The sequence below is a fragment of the Pseudorca crassidens genome, chromosome 2, assembly GCF_039906515.1.
Source record: "Pseudorca crassidens isolate mPseCra1 chromosome 2, mPseCra1.hap1, whole genome shotgun sequence".
Taxonomy (NCBI): Eukaryota; Metazoa; Chordata; class Mammalia; order Artiodactyla; family Delphinidae; genus Pseudorca; species Pseudorca crassidens.
In genome coordinates this window covers 162,718,541-162,735,075 of record NC_090297.1, presented here as the reverse complement: position 1 = coordinate 162,735,075, position 16,535 = coordinate 162,718,541, and the positions used below count along the sequence as shown (strand labels likewise).

The window sequence follows — 16,535 nt, the reverse complement described above, 5'->3', positions numbered from 1 at the left end:
AGATTTAACGCAATCCCTATCAAAATACCCAGGACATTTTTCACAGAACTAGAACAAATTATCCTAAAATTTATATGAAGTCACAAAAGACCCTTAATTGCCAGAGCAATCCTGAGAAAAAGGAACAAAGCTGGATGTATAACCCTCCCAGATGTCACACTATACTAAACTATAGTAAGCAGAACTGCATGGTATTGGCACAAAAATAGACACATAGATCAACGGAACAGAATACAGTCCAGAAATAAACCCAAGCACCTGCGATAAATTAATCTACGACAAAAGAGGTAAGCCTATACAATGGAGAAAAGACAGTGTCTTCAACAAGTGGTGCTAGGAAAATGGACAGCCACATGTAAAACAGTAAGAGTAGAACATTCCCTTTCACACCATATACACAAAAACAAAACAAAACAAAACAAACCCTCAAAACAGTTTAAATGTAAGCCCCAAAACCATAACACTCCTAGAAGAGAACAGAGGCAGAGCACTCTTTGACAGAAATTGTAGCAATATTTTCTTAGATCAGCCTCCTAAGGTGAAAGAAATAAGAGCAAAAATAAACAAATGGGGCCTAATTAAACTTAAAGATTTGCATAGCAAAAGAAACCACTGACAAAAGAAAAAGACGAACTATGGAATGGAAGAAAATATTGGCAAATGATGCGGCTGACAAGGGGTTCATATCCAAAATATATGAACAGCTCATACAACTCAGTATCAAAAAAAAACAAGCAAACAATTCAATCCAAAAGTGGGCATAGAATCTGAATAGACATTTTCCCAAAGAAGACATGCAGTTGGCTAACAGGCACGTGAAAAGATGCTCAACATCACTAATTATTAGAGAAATGCAAATCAAAACCACAATGAGGTATCACATCACACCGGTCAGAATAGTTTTCATCAAAAAGTCTACAAAAGACAAATGTTAGAGAGGATGTGGAGAAAAGGGAACCCTCATACACTGTTGGTGGGCATGTAAATTGGTGGGCATGTAAATACTCCACAAATGGAGTATTAGTTGGTCATAAAAAACAATGAAAAAAAGCCATTTGCAGAAACATGGATGGACCTAGAGAATGTTATGCTTAGTGAAATAAGTCAGACAGAGGAAGACAAATACTGTATAATATCACTTATATGTAGAATCTAAAATGCAATACAAATGAATGTGTATGCAAAACAGAAATAGACTCACAGAAATAGAAAATAAACTAGGGGTTACCAAAGGGGAGAGGAAAGCAGAAAGGGATAAATTAGGGACATGGGATTAACAGATACAAATTATCATATAAAAAGTAGATAAGCAACAAGAATACACTGTATAGCACTGGGAATTATGCCCAGTATCTTGTAATAACCTATAACGGAATACAATCTGACAAAAATACTAAATCAATATGCTGTATACCTGAAACTAAGACAAAACTGTAAATCAACTGTACTTCAAAAAACAAAACATATGAAAGTATATGCATAGAAGAAGAAATCCATATGCTAAGCATAAAAACATATTTATATCATATACTAAACTAAATAGTTTTACAGTATTTCAATTTTTATAATGGTAATTATTTCTAATCATAAATAAATTATACAGCCTATCAAGCCAGTTAGATTTCTACAGAGATCCCACATACCAAGAAGTCAAACCAACATCAAAACAGGCCTTTTTTAAAAAGTACGTAACGCTAACTAGGCTAAGGCAAGTCCAGTACTTTAAGGTGTGAAACCTAGATACAGGGAAAAGTCCTAGCTAGTGATATGAAAGTTAAATAATTTGATTATGCATCAAGGTGGAAGAGATGATAAAATGATCAGAGGAAATGTAGTGGGGGAGCATTGAAAAGGCATAGAATAAAGGGTAGAAGTAGAACTGATGGAAACCAAGATAAGAATTAGAGTCCAGTAGGAAAGAAGCAAACACATAATATTTTTACATTTAGGATATATAATGGCAATATGTTACGGCTATTTTTTTTCAATCTTTGATAGCCTGTGTATCTGACAATACTAGTTTTATATCATGCCTAAATGAGTTAAACTGGAACTACGAAGCCTGTTCTGGTACCTGTACTACTAAATAGCAGCATAATCTTAGTCCAAAATCCCTTGATATCTTTGGTCTTCAGTTTTCAATTCCATAAAAATGATGGGTTCAAATTAGATAATTCAAAGTCATGTTCAGATTAAAAAATTCCATAATCCTAAAAGGATTGTTCCTCATTCAGTTAGGTAACTACTTGTCCAGCTATTTACCCACACCTACCCCTCACACCATTCCATACAAGAGATGACTAATGTTACGACAACTCCCTATTCCTGCATTCATGACAGACATTGGTAATTAGCTACAGCCCGTGGCCCCCAAGCCCAATCACTGAGCTCTCTCTTACTTTCATACATCCTTGCAACCATTTTCAATCAATTGGAGATGGTACTTGAGATAAAATCTATTCACCATCCTATAAATCCACAAGCAAGTTATGACTTTCAATACAATTAAAAAACTTCCTTAGTATTTTCTACATTTTAAGAAACTCTGATAATTCTCTCCTATGCATAAAATTGATTCATATTTTTGTACTCATTAGATTAACAAAATAGGATATAAGCTCCATCAAGATAACCTGAAGATACCAGCCTATGTATTTCCTGATTTATTTATTCTGAATCACTTTTAATAACCTCTGCTAATATGACTTCCTTAGTCAGAGGCACCAATGCTAGGAATTCTACACTCACGCAAACTGTCAAAGAACCTAATATATATCCATTAATCCTATTCAATGGCATAAGGAGGTCTGGGGTAATGAACTGTATTGCATTGCTAATTTACTTAGCGTATGTTCAGTATAACAAGAGATAGCGAGAGCAAATCAGGATTTAAAAATAACATTTATCTCAAGGTTTTCTTCCACAAAATATTTTAAAATCTTTAGATATAGAAGCTGCCCACCATTTTAAAATGAGACAAACAAACAAAGAAAAAAATATATCCTTACCAGTTTTTCTGCTTCTGTGTTCATTTCCCTTAATTTCTTGATATGTTCCTTTTTAATCATGAGAATTTTTGATAATCTGGTCTACAGACAATGAAGAAGAGATGTTTTGGAATAAACACAGGCACTTAAGTATATCATGTAGATGTCAAATTTCTAAGTTTTCACCAAGATATTTTAGCAGATTTTAGTGTTTCAATATAAATATAGCACAGACACTATTTTATAAGTCAGACTGGCTGAGAAGAAGATATTTTAAAATCCACTGTAACCAGGTCAAAACGATTAAGGAGTCAACCTGAATAAGCTTTCACTGGTCCAATATGGAACAATGTGTGGACCAATCATAATAATAATTACAGTTAACTGAAGCACAAATACATTAAAATCCATGAGTTCAGACTGATACTTAACAAAATTAACCATTGTTGGAGAATACTAGTGACCATACTCATAAACTGGAAAACAAAGACAAAGAGTCAAGTATTTATCCTGCCTATACTGTACAAACTATATGCCATTAGGTAACCAAATAATAGATTAGGGGAAGTTTTTCCTTATAGAACTATTTCAGCTACTAAACAAAGAACAAGAATAGCACCATTTTGCAATCCTAATGAATGAATTGACCTACGCAGTGATAATTAGTACCAGCCAACATTATATAAAAAAAGAGATAAAATAATATGGGTATCCTATTAGAACACAAAACCACACATAAAAGTAGTCACATAAAAACAAGTACACCAATCAAATAAAAAACCCAAATCAAATCAAACCTTTATATTCAATGAGCAATTTACATGAAATATAAAAGACAAAAGAATATGTTGGATGTTATCACAAGGATTCAGTCAGCAAAATCCAGACTGTGGGAGACTCTATGGACAAATAATCTAGTTTCTTCAACAAATAAGTTAATGGGGAAAAAGTACAGTCAACATTTAAGAGACAACTGGAATGCTGACTGGATATGTGACGATATTAAGACTTTTTTGTTAACTTTTTAGATGTAATAATGATAATATAGTTATGTCTCTTAAAAAAAAAAGGGCCCTTACCACTTAAAGGTATATAACGAAATATTTACAGATAAATGATATGACGTCTGATTTCTCAAAACAGAGAATGTGGGTGGGAGTATAGCTGAAACTGAACTGGCCAGGAGTTGTTGATAACTGTTATAGCTAGATAATGGGTACCTAGAGGTGCATTATACAACTGTCTGCTTTTTTCTTTTCTAATTAATTAATTAATTTTATTTATTTCTGTGTTGGGTCTTTGTTGTTACACACGGGCTTTCTCTAGCTGTGGCGAGTGGGGGTTGCTCTTCGTTGCGGTGCACAGGCTTCTCATTGCGGTGGCTTCTCTAGTTGTGGAGCACGGGCTCTAGGTGCACGGGCTTCAGTAGTCGTGGCACGTGGGCTCAGCAGATGTGGCTCACGGGCTCTAGAGCACAGGCTCAGTAGTTGTGGTGCACAGGCTTAGCTGCTCTGTGGCATGTGGGATCTTCCTGGACCAGGGCTTGAGCCCGTGAACCCTGCATTGACAGGTGGATTATTAACCACTGTGCCACCAAGGAAGTCCCCTGTCTGATTTTATATGCATTAAACTTTTGATAATTAAAAAAAATCTAAAAACTTGACCTAAGTTGATATAGGCAGAGGGAGAGCCTGGTGAGATATGTTACATACTTATTCACACAGACCCTCATTAGTATCTCCAGAGCTCTGGACTGGTGCCCTGTCTCTAGTTGTTGGGGTTTTATGGAAATTTGTATGATTCTTCAGAGTTAGAAGCAATAAAAGATGGGATGAAGGCAACAGTCTCTCTCCCATTTTCAGTTCTGTGTTTCTTCTTTTTTTAAAAATTAATTAATTAATTAATTTTTGGCTGCCTTGGGTCTTCGTTGCTGTGCGTGGGCTTTCTCTAGTTGTGGTGAGCGGGCTACTCATTGTTGCAGTGTGTGGGCTTCTCATTGTGGTAGCTTCTCTTTGTTGTGGAGCTCAGGCTCTAGGTGCTCAGGCTTCAGTAATTGTGGCTCACGGGCTCAGTAGTTGTGGCTCACGGGCTCTAGACCACAGGCTCAGTAGTTGTGGCACACGGGCTTAGCTGCTCCGCGGCATGTGGGATCTTCCCAGATCACGGCTCGAACCCGTGTCCCCTGCATTGGCAGACGGACTCTTAACCACTGAGCCACCAGGGAAGTCCCTTCTTGCTTGTTTTTGATAGAAAATCATGCTGTTTCCTTTTCATTCTTTTCAAAACTGAGTCCTCTCTAAGAAGTGGATCAGTCTTTTAGATTCCTCAAAATCCCTAACCCCAGGAAAGAAAATGTTTCCTCACTAAGAAAATTCATTGTAAACTATGAATTATAAAACTTGCAAAAAAATGATGATGTTTATTTTGTTATAAGAAAGAAAACAGTAATAGAAAAAGACAAAAACATATCTCACAGATTAACAAGAGCAAATCTGAGTTTCATAAAACTTTACATATTACAAAAGACAAGTACATAAAAGGACTTTTATTTTTATCAGCTAGATAGCTTAAAAAATGAAAGCAGTGTTTTAACTAGGCTTTTACACATAGATTTTGAAGTTAAAATTAAGCACTGCAATCAAACATCTAAGCATCAATAAAAACATCAATACTTTAGAAGTAGCGTACTAGTATTTAGCCTCTGACTCCCTCTGCTGGTGTATCGATGGATCTCTCTCTCTCTCTCTCTCTCTCTCTCTCTCTCTCTCTTCCCCCAGCCCCTCTCTCCCACTCCCTGACCCCCTGGTTCTTCCCCCCATCTCCCCCTACACACACTTGCCCACATATGACATATTAGCTCTGTTTATACTTCCACTATTTAAAAGAAAGAATTTCTTTACAACAGAAGTGTCCTATGTGTGAAAATGATAAGCCTTGGCTCTTTTCATATTTTTAACTTTTCATATAAAAGTATCTTATCTACCTTTGGAAGTTAAAAGGTGTAATTCTGTATTCCAAGGATAATTAACAACATACAAGTAAGGAATAAAAAATGCTATACACATACACACAAATGACAAGACTTTTCCTCAAAATAACATTAATTGTAAAAGGTAACACTGTGAAGATTTTAATGGATTACGCTATAAACGTTTTTATTTATAAAGACTCTATCCCAAGCCAAGTAGTTTTTCTTTTCAAACAAAAAGAAAAGAAACAAATCAAACATTATTAGACTATGATTCAAACTAAATAAAAGAAAATAAAAAGAAAATAAAACATTAAATTACTGATAAAAAACCAAACTAAATAATTTATTTAATCTAATTTTCAAAACAACAGCACATTATATTCTTAAGAGTCAGGCTATTCAAGAAAATTGTTCTGTATAATAATTCTATACTTGTTTCGATTTAGCCTTAGATTTCTTTGTGCCTAATCAATAAGTACTTAGCAAATGAAAAGCTATTCCTAGTCTCAGAAAAGAAAGAAAGTTCCTCCTAACCAGAGAGCTGGCCAACACATCACAATTGCTGAGGTGACTGGTAATGGCAGGATGCACTGAGATTACTAAATAAAAACCTTTATACTTATACAATTTATGAACAGTTAACCATTCAGTTTCACAGAGCATATACTAGAAGGTTAGAGTCCTTAACACAGAAAAATAATAAGAACCAAACCCAAGAAAAGCCCAACAAAAATAGATCTGTAAGTCTTTTTTTGCTATTATAACTTATTTTCAAGCTTGTTGGAAAAATAACAGAGTTCTTAAAACTAACACAATGATTTTTAAAAGTATAAAAATATTTGGTCCTAGAAAAATTTTCAACTTTAATAACACAAAGGTCATTGAGTTTTTTTTAACAAATAAACCAAATATTCAGAGCAATTCTTACCACTTGGATAAGGAACTCTACTGGAAAACCACCTAACGTTTCTGTGTCAGAGCCAGAAATTTTACTTCTCCAAGGTGACTGTCCTAATAAGGGGTCATTATCCTGTGGGAATAAAAGGGAATTATTTAACCATTGACTTTTCAAAAGGAAGTATCTATTTTTTAACTAATTAATTAATTTATTTATTTTTGGCTGTGTTGGGTCTTCGTTGCTGCGTGCAGGCCTTCTCTAGTTGCGGCGAGCGGGGGTTGCTCTTCGTTGTGGTGTGCAGGCTTCTCATTGTGGTGGCTTCTCTTGCTGCGGAGCACAGGCCCTAGGTGCACGGGCTTCAGTAGTTGTGGCACGTGCGCTCAGTAGTTGTGGCTTGCCAGCTCTAGAGCGCAGGCTCAGTAGTTGTGATGCACGGGCTTAGGTGCTCCGTGGCGTGTGGGATCTTCCCGGACCAGGGAACGAACCTGCGTCCCCTGCATTGGCAGGTGGATTCTTAACCACTGTGCCACCAGGGAGGTCCCAGAGTATCCTTTTTTTTAAAAAATTTATTTTATTGAAGTATAGTTGATTTACAATGTTGTGCTAATTTCTGCTGTACAGCAAAGTGATTCAGTTATGCATATATATACTTTTTTTTCATATTCTTTTCCATTACGGTTTATCACAGGATATTGAATATAGTTCTCTGTGCTATACAGTAGGAAGGAAGTATCTTATTCTTAAATAAAGAACAAATTCTATTATAATTACTACTCTATTAAAAATTCTACAAAAAGGAAAATATTTCCAGAGTTGAAGCAACTATTTTATTTACTTTATTAACTTTTTATTTAATATCTGATAACTCAAAATAATGTGGGCACCTCCTGAAGTTATTGTAATAGATGTGTATTTCATAAGAACATAGTTTTCATTCATAATAATCATTTAAACTACTGGTGACATCTAAAAAATATTACTTACCGTAATTGGTGACTGGAGAGGAGGAGTATAATGTAACCGTGGTGGAGTCATAAAAAATCGAGAAGGTCGCTGTTTTTGTCCAAAGGCAGCAATAGGCATCGTCTCATGAGGCTCATTACTCTTTGGGAAAAGAAAATAGTCCCCAAAACTTGAAGAACTTTACCAATCATTTTAGCTTTATAACAGTTCTATTTTATCATAAAATATATTAACCTACAAAGATCAAAGGGCTAGAACTTAAGTCAGAGTATGGATACTACTCTGTTACTAAGAGGTTGAATTCATAAAACAGAAGAAAGTGATCTATTGAAAGAAAGGAAAGTGATCTATGGCCACCCTTGGTTGTCTCTGTGTTAAAGACTATCTGAATAATTACCCACTGTAATTAAAGGCAATTCTTATCTGGCCAGGAAGAAATGTTTGGGTGATCTCATAAAGGAAATTACATTAATGAAACAGAAAAGTAATTTTTCTTTTTGAAATGGGAGGTTTAAAGATTTCCTCCTTTAATGAAAAAAACTAAGACTGGTATACCTTGCTCTACATTTAGTCCAAATTTCCTTTCTCTCCTACTCCTCTCTAAAAGTACATTTGATAAGGAAACCCTTACAATAAGCAGAGAGTCACAGTTTTTTAAAAAGTATAGATCAGAAAAAAAAGATTCTTCTATTTCTGCACTAAGGAGATAAAGTAATTTTGATTTTTAATTGTAAGTTCACAACCCTTAAAAATCAAGTTTATAACAAAGAAATGGAAAAAGGGGAGGCTAAATGTGAACAATTTAATTTCCATAATGCTTAGAGGCAAACAGTTTTGTTATAAAAAGTTCATTACTCATTAAAAAAAAACTATTAGAGTTATATTTATCCTTTATATTTTAACTTATTAGAAAGGTATATAATTTCCATGACATTGCTAAATCAAGCATGATCATGAAATAATGGTCCAGTAGTTTAATGGACTATATCAGAAGTTCAAACGATGTGGATTCCAGTCTCAATAGGGCAAGAATCCAGCTTGAAAGCCTTGAATAAATTACCCAACATACTTAGGTCTCAATTTCATCATGCAAAAAGTGGGGGTAATTAACAACCACCCTGCATACTCTGAGGATAAAACAGGAACATATAAAAATATATATTTTAGGGGCTTCCCTGGTGGCGCAGTGGTTGAGAGTCTGCCTGCCGATGCAGGGGACACGGGTTCGTGCCCCGGTCCGGGAGGATCCCACATGCTGCGGAGCGGCTGGGCCCGTGAGCCATGGCCGCTGAGCCTGCGTGTCTGGAGCCTGTGCTCCACGGCGGGAGAGGCCACAACAGTGAGAGGCCCGTGTACCGCAAAAAAAAAAAAAAATATATATATATATGTATATATATACATATATTTTTTTTTGAAGTGCAAGATGTTAACATACTTTTAAAGTCATTTTGCAAGAGGACTATACCAACAGCTGAAATGAAAGTGTTGTGTAGCTTATTCCCTAAGATTAGTTAGTCAAGAGTGATCAGTTGTGTCACACTAAATTAGGTAGACAGATGCTAGCTTCTGGAAAATGTGGAAGACTTTAGTTCTGCTCCAGGAGTCTAGTAAGCAGGGCTGGAAACCCCTAAAGATCTCTTCCTCTGTGACGTGAAATTCTGATTCTATCATAAATACAACCCCTAAGAAAACTCTACAACACATATTTAATAGGCATAAAACACATGTATTATGAAACAATACTTACAAGAACTTCATAGTCAGGGATAGTATGAGTTCCAAGCCCTGCCCTATCAAAAGTTACTCTATAAGTAGCATTAAGAGTATCCACAGCATCTATCTGTCCAGTGAACAGACCATCATGAACACCACGTAATCGTGCTGAAAAAAGAAACAAAAAGGCATTATGATATTTAGGAGATACAAAAAACTGTTACATACAAAACTGCTCCAAGCATGTAATTCAAAGTGGAGAAAGTATAGTACTGTTGTCTATTAAAGTTTCAAAAAAAGCATGTACTTTATTTTAGGCTTAAAGGAACAACAAAAAAATTTTTTGAAACAGAAAACAAAACTATAAATGGTGATCCCTAATTTGACATATGAATGAAATCATATATCTACTAAACTAAGGGGAAAATACTTTAACATCATATCATTGCTTTAAACCTCGAATTGCCAAAAAAAAAAAAAAAAGTCAACAAATTTAGTCATTATACTCATGAATGAAACACTAGTAGTTCAACTGAAAAAAAAAAAAAGAAAAAAGAAAGACAAGGGTGCTATGCAGAAAAGATTTACTAGGTTTCAGACTGCTAACCTTAGAAAGGGTTGCCTATAATGTTGACTTCTGGGTACTTGAATTTTGGGAGTGTTCCCATTGTTCGCATACTAAGAAAGAGTGGTTTACTGTGCCTAGGCTGTGCAAACAATGTGGTTACCTGCTTTCCAATTCTTGTATGTGTTGGGCAGAAGGTGCCTACGTAACCGGCCCCCTGTAAAAACTTTGGGCATTGAGTTTCTAATGAGTTTCCCTGGTAGATAACATTTCACAAGTGCTGCTACAACTTGCTGCTGAAGGAATTATGCAAGTCTTGTGTGACACTACAGGGAGGGGACTCTTGGAAGCTTGCACCTGTTTTCCTCTGGACTTTGGCTCCACGTACTTTTCCCTTTGCTTATTTTGCTTTATATCCTTTTCTGAGATAAGCCATGGCCATGAGTACAACTATTTGCCAAGTACTCTGAGTCTTTCTAGTGAATCACCAAACCAAACCTGGGGGTGGTCTTGGGGATCCCTCACACAGATGAATTCTTGTGTCACTATTTAAATCCAGTCTGAAGTAACATAAGGAAAATCCAAGCAAACATCCAGCGTGAGTGAAAAATATAAGAGCAGTAGCATTTAAGGCATTAAACTAGGCAAAGTGACACATTTTATACACACAAAAATAGTATTTATTTTTTAATTTTTTTTGGCCATAGTGTGTGCCATGTGGGATCTTAGTTCCCCAACCAGGGATCGAACCTGTGCCCCTGCATTGGAAATGTGGAGTCTTAACCACTGGACCGCCAGGAAAGTCCCAATGATATCATTTAAATAAAATACAAATATTCAATGCAAAACTGTTTAAAAGGATCAACTGATAAAAACTCAATTGTAGAAGACTAAAATATCATTCTCTTATGTTTACCAGGGGGGAAGGGTGGAGGGAAGGGATAGTTAGGGAGTTTGGGATTGACAGGTACACATGGCTATATTTAAAATGGATAAGCAACAAGGACCCACTGTATAGCACAGGGAACTCTGCTCAATGTTATGTGGCAGCCTGGATGGGAGGGGAGTCTGAGGGAGAATGGATACATGTACATGTATGGCTGAGTTGCTTTGCTGTGCACCTGAAACTGTCACAACAATCGTTAATCAGCTATACTCCAATAAAAAATAAAAAGTTAAAAAAAATATCATTCTCAGTCTTTGACAGACCAATTAAAGGAAAAGTAAACAGGTATACAGAAGATACGAGTAATAAAGTTGAATAAACAAACGTAAATATAGAAAAGGACCTCCAGTTATGGCAGCGTGAAGAGGTTGGTGATTCTTCTCTGCAAAAGACTTGTATAAACCTGTACAAGATTGTCAAAGACAACCATTTCAGGGTACTAGAAATGGGCCAAATGCAGAAAACAATTAAGAAATGATTACTGTTGAAAAACTGCTAGAGCTTCAGTTAAGGACAAGTGAACTCAGTGGCCTTTCTGCAAGAGGCTATTCACACTCTACCACCACCAATAGCTTGGCTGGTAAAAAGAGTTTTTCTAGTGTATGGTTGGTCATGGAAACAGTGTTGTTTGTTGCCAGAGGGGCAGACAGGATGTGGACCAGTGGGTAAAAACCTGTGACTGTGCTAGTTAAGAGTGGCAAACTCGATCAGGAAAGAATAAGAAAACCCCACAACTCTGCAAGCCTAAGAGGTAGTCCTGTCTGAGGTGACTGGCAGAATAGCTAGGAATTTAACAGGGAGATCCTGGAAACTAGAGAGCCATAAAAAGACTGAAATAAACTCTCCATAAATTCTTGCCTAAGTGGAAAACTATGTGATTGGGTGGGAAAGACCTAAGAAAGTCTGGTAAAAAGTAAAAGCTAAGGATGACCTGAAAACGGACAGCAACTTTGTATGTGTTTCCCAAGTCCACACAGAGATCAGTCTGAGGCCTTTCTGGATTAAGATGTTTGAGTACAATCTCTGCCTAAGTCACTGGTTGGCCACTAAGTTATGCAGACACAGGAACATTCCCTAGGAAGCAAGCTTAAAAATAAATAAAAGAGTAAAAAAAAACTGAGCAGAGACATCAGTGGTTGCACAGGAAGTTACTAAAGTAAAAACAATTCTCAAAAAAATTACAGAGTTGCTACAATATATTATCTAAAATATCTAGTTTTCAACCAAAAATTACTAGATATGTAATGAAATAAAAAAGCATGATTCTTACTCAGGATAAAAGTACAGTAAGTAGAAACTGACACAGATGATACATTAGCAAAGTCTTCAAAAGTAGATTTTATAAATATGTTCAGAGAATTAAAGACAATGACTCAACAGGGAATTTCAAGAAACTATACAAAAGAACCAAATAGAAACTTTAGAGTTAAAGAGAAGATCTGAAGAAAAGAATCAGGGAATATTTTAGATAATATATTGTAGCAAGTCTGGATTCTGATCTATTAAAGAGAGATCAGGGCTTCCCTGGTGGCGCAGTGGTTGAGAGTCCGCCTGCCAATGCAGGGGACGCGGGTTCGTGCCCCGGTCTGGGAAGATCCCACATGCCGCGGAGCGGCTGGGTGGGCCCGTGAGCCCTGGCCGCTGAGCCTGTGCTCCACAACGGGAGAGGCCACAACAGTGAGAGACCCGCATACCGCAAAAAAAAAAAAAAAGAGAGAGAGAGATCAACAGAAATTATCCAATCCAAAGAACACAGAGAACAAAAGATTAAAGAAAAATGAAGGGAGCCTCAGAGAGCTATAGGAAGATGTCAAGTGCACCAACATATTTGTAATGAGAGACCCAAAGGAAGGAGAGAGAGAAGGTGAAGAGGAAATTGGAAGAAATTATGGCTAAAAATCTCTCATATTTGATTTAAAAAATTAAGCTACTAACCCATGAAACTCAATAAACCCCAAATAGGATAAATATAAAGAGTATCAAACCTAGACACATCATAGTGAAACTTCCAAAATCCAAGGATAGAGAGAGAATATTCAAGAGAAAAGCTTCCAGAGAAAAATCACTCATCACATGTAGGAGAAGAGCAACACAATTAACAGGTACATCTCATCAGAAACAATGAAGGTCAGAAGGCAACAGAGTGACATATTCAGTGTGCTAACACGAAAAAAACATCAAGCAAGAATTCTATATCCTGTGAAACTATTTTTCACAAATGCAGGAGAAATGGAAACATTCTCAGATAAAAACAGAGAGGATCTGTTGCTACTAGACACGTTAGGAAGAAATACTAAAACACATTCTTTGTGATAAAAGGAAATAATACCAGACAGTAACTAAAATCCACAGCAAGAAAAGAAAAACACCAGAAATGGTAAATATGTGGGTGCATATAAAAAACGGTGTGTACAAAATACACACACACACACACATTTTTTTCTATTCTCTTCATTTCATTTTTAAAAAGATTATTTAAAGCAATAATTATAATACTATATTCTCAGGTTTATCATAGATAGTAATGTAACACGTTTGATGACAGTAAAAAGGAAGTAGGAGAAAATGGAGCTATATTGGAGTAATTCTGCTATATTTTATCAGAATTAATTCAGTATTAATCTTAATTAGATTATGATATGTTAAAACTGCATATTGTACTTCCCAGAGCAACTAACACACACATACACACAAAACCCTCAAAAAATACATAAAAGTAACAGAGAAATTAAAATTGTGTACTACATTTGTATACTAATATACAAATACTAACTATATAACTATAATAAGTAAAATTTGTATACTAATTGTATCCTAAACAGTATTTGTTTAACAGAAAAGAATGCAGAAAAGGAGGTAAAGGAAAATAACGGATATGAGACATATTGTAAACAAATAGTACAACGACAGGCATAAATGCAAGCATATCAATTATTACATAAAATGTGAATAGACTAACCACTGATCAAAAAGCAGAGGGTGAAAGGGGTCAAAAGGTACAAACTTCTAGTTATAAAATAAGTAAGTCTATATAAAATACATAACCAATAAGGACCTACTGTACAGCATAGAGAACTACACTCAATATCTTGTAATAACCTATAATGGAGAAGTATATGTATATACACACACACACACGCACACACACACACGTATACACATATAACTGAATCACTCTGCTGTACACCTGAAACTAACACATTGTAAATCAACTATATTTCAATAAAAAATTTTTTTTTAATTGTAAATGTACAATAAACAAACAAAAAAAGTCATGGGGAGGTAATGTACAACATGGTGACTATAGTTAATAATACTAAATCCTGTATCTGAAAGTTGCTAAAAAAGTAGATCTTAAAAGTTGTAACATTTTTGGTAACTATGTGTGGTAATGGATATTAACTAGACTTACTGTGGTGATCATTTCACAATCTATACAAATATTGAATCATTACATTGTACAGCTGAAACTAATACGATGTTAATGTCAATTATACCTCAATAAAAAATACAATTAGATAAAAATTTCTTAAATTTTTAAAAAGGCAGAGGTTTGCAGACTGACTTCAATAGAACAAGACTCATCTATAAGCTGTTTATATATTTCTACATGTGTCTGAGACACACTTTAGATTCATAGATTCAAATAGGTTGAAAGTAAAGGATGGAAAAAGGTTTACCACAGTAACAACAGAGTACTGGAATGGCTATATTAATGAAAATTTAAAATAAGGGATACTACTGGAAACAAAGAGGGACATTTCACAATGATAACAGGGTCAATGTATCAGGAAAATATGACAAATATAAATATATATGCACCTTAACAGAGCACCAAAATACCTGAAGCAAAATCTGATGAAATAGTAAAGAGTTCAACAATTATAGTTAGAGATTTTAATATTAATCTTTCAGTAATTGATACAACAATAAAACAGAAAATCAATAAGAATATGGAAGACATGTACAACACTATCAACCAATTTGACCTAACTAACATATACACAATGCTCAACCCAACAGCAAAATACAGTCTTTTGAAACATACATGGGGCATTCTCTAAGACAGACCAAATGTTAGGTCATAAAACAAGTCTCAACAACTTTAAAAGAAGTAAAATCATACAAAGTGCTTTCTCCAACTGCAACAAAATGAAATCAGAAATCAGTGAGTCTTCACCAAGCAGGCTTGGTTATGCAAAATAAACTGAGAGAATACTTATAATACGAAAAGTATAAGAACTCAAATATAATTTGGAGGGAGGAACATCTTATGTTCTGGCATATACTGTATACTTACATACATCAAACTTTAGAGGGAGATTTATAAAACTTTAGGGGAAACTCACTTTCTACACTTCTGTGTTTTTTTCTTCTTCTTTTTTTTGAGAATGCATTGCCTTTATAAATCAAGAAAAGAAGATATTTCCATATTTTTATACGGATGTCATTTATGTCCCTCTACCACAGATCATTATTTGAAGTCAGGCTCCCCTATCATTACAGGAGTATCTATCTGTTCAAGTGATGGCTACATTCTATCCAGTTTTACTTAACTGGCTCAAAGACTTTTAAAAATACTTAAACTTTTGTCTCTAAGGCAGCCCTCTCCTTAACAGCCATTTCCAGATTACTGGTGCTGACAATGCAAAGCTAAAAAAACAAAAGCAGCAACCTAAGTTAGTATACATGGTCACTAAGGGATGAAAAGCAGGTTCTCGGTCAGAATGCCAAGTTCAGGAAAGTAAGAAAAAAATGCTGTTGTGGTTATCAGCATTATCCTAAGGCTCTGAGAATATTTTATAATAAGAAAAAAATTCAAAAACATCCTTTAGGTGGGGTAAATCCTATTAATCCATAAATCCTATTAGCTGATTATCTCGGGACAATGTCCATTTACACCTGTTATCCTACTTCAGTTATTAACAGCACCTCCTATTCTACTTTCAGAAGATGCTTACTTGGGTGATAAATTATATGGTCACTCTACTTCTTTGACCGTTTATAAGGTCAAATACGCAATGCAAAAAAAGACAATTTTTCAAGCACAACAGAAGGTTTGCTGGGAATCTGGTGAACATACCTAATGGCATCCAAAAATCCAAGTTTAGAAAGTACTTTCATTATAAACAAACATCAAGGGACAACTTTAAATATTATTGGTCAGAGCCTCAGCTTTGGGCCAGGATTCAGAATTTGGGTTAACCAGCAGCTGTCAAATCTTAACTCTACATTTCTATAAATCACATCTTCCATATCTTCCAAATCACATCTTCCATATTGTCCTTGATGACTTCCTTTCCCATAACCCTTTGACTTAGATAAACTACTTAGATAAACTACATTACTTTTAAGACAGTTCTGAATTTTACAATTTCTTAACAAACCAATGATTTTAAAATCTCTTTTTATACCCTGACTTCTCTGACTACACAGAGTTCTAGAACTATTCACAGCAATGGACACCTGATGAACAACTTCCTGTACAATGT

General features: G+C 35.3%; 1 protein-coding gene across 2 annotated transcripts in view; it reads right to left on the bottom strand.

Moving 5' to 3' along the window:
• Nucleotides 1-16,535, bottom strand: part of LIN9 (lin-9 DREAM MuvB core complex component) — a 108,427-nt gene that overhangs the window by 32,474 nt on the left and 59,418 nt on the right. For both annotated transcript variants that reach the window (XM_067729620.1, XM_067729621.1), the window contains 4 exons: nucleotides 9,567-9,700; nucleotides 7,841-7,960; nucleotides 6,887-6,988; nucleotides 3,009-3,089 (listed from right to left, as the gene is read on the bottom strand). In XM_067729620.1, coding sequence (XP_067585721.1) covers nucleotides 3,009-3,089; nucleotides 6,887-6,988; nucleotides 7,841-7,960; nucleotides 9,567-9,700 — 437 coding nt within the window. The remainder of the gene's footprint in view (nucleotides 1-3,008; nucleotides 3,090-6,886; nucleotides 6,989-7,840; nucleotides 7,961-9,566; nucleotides 9,701-16,535) is intronic.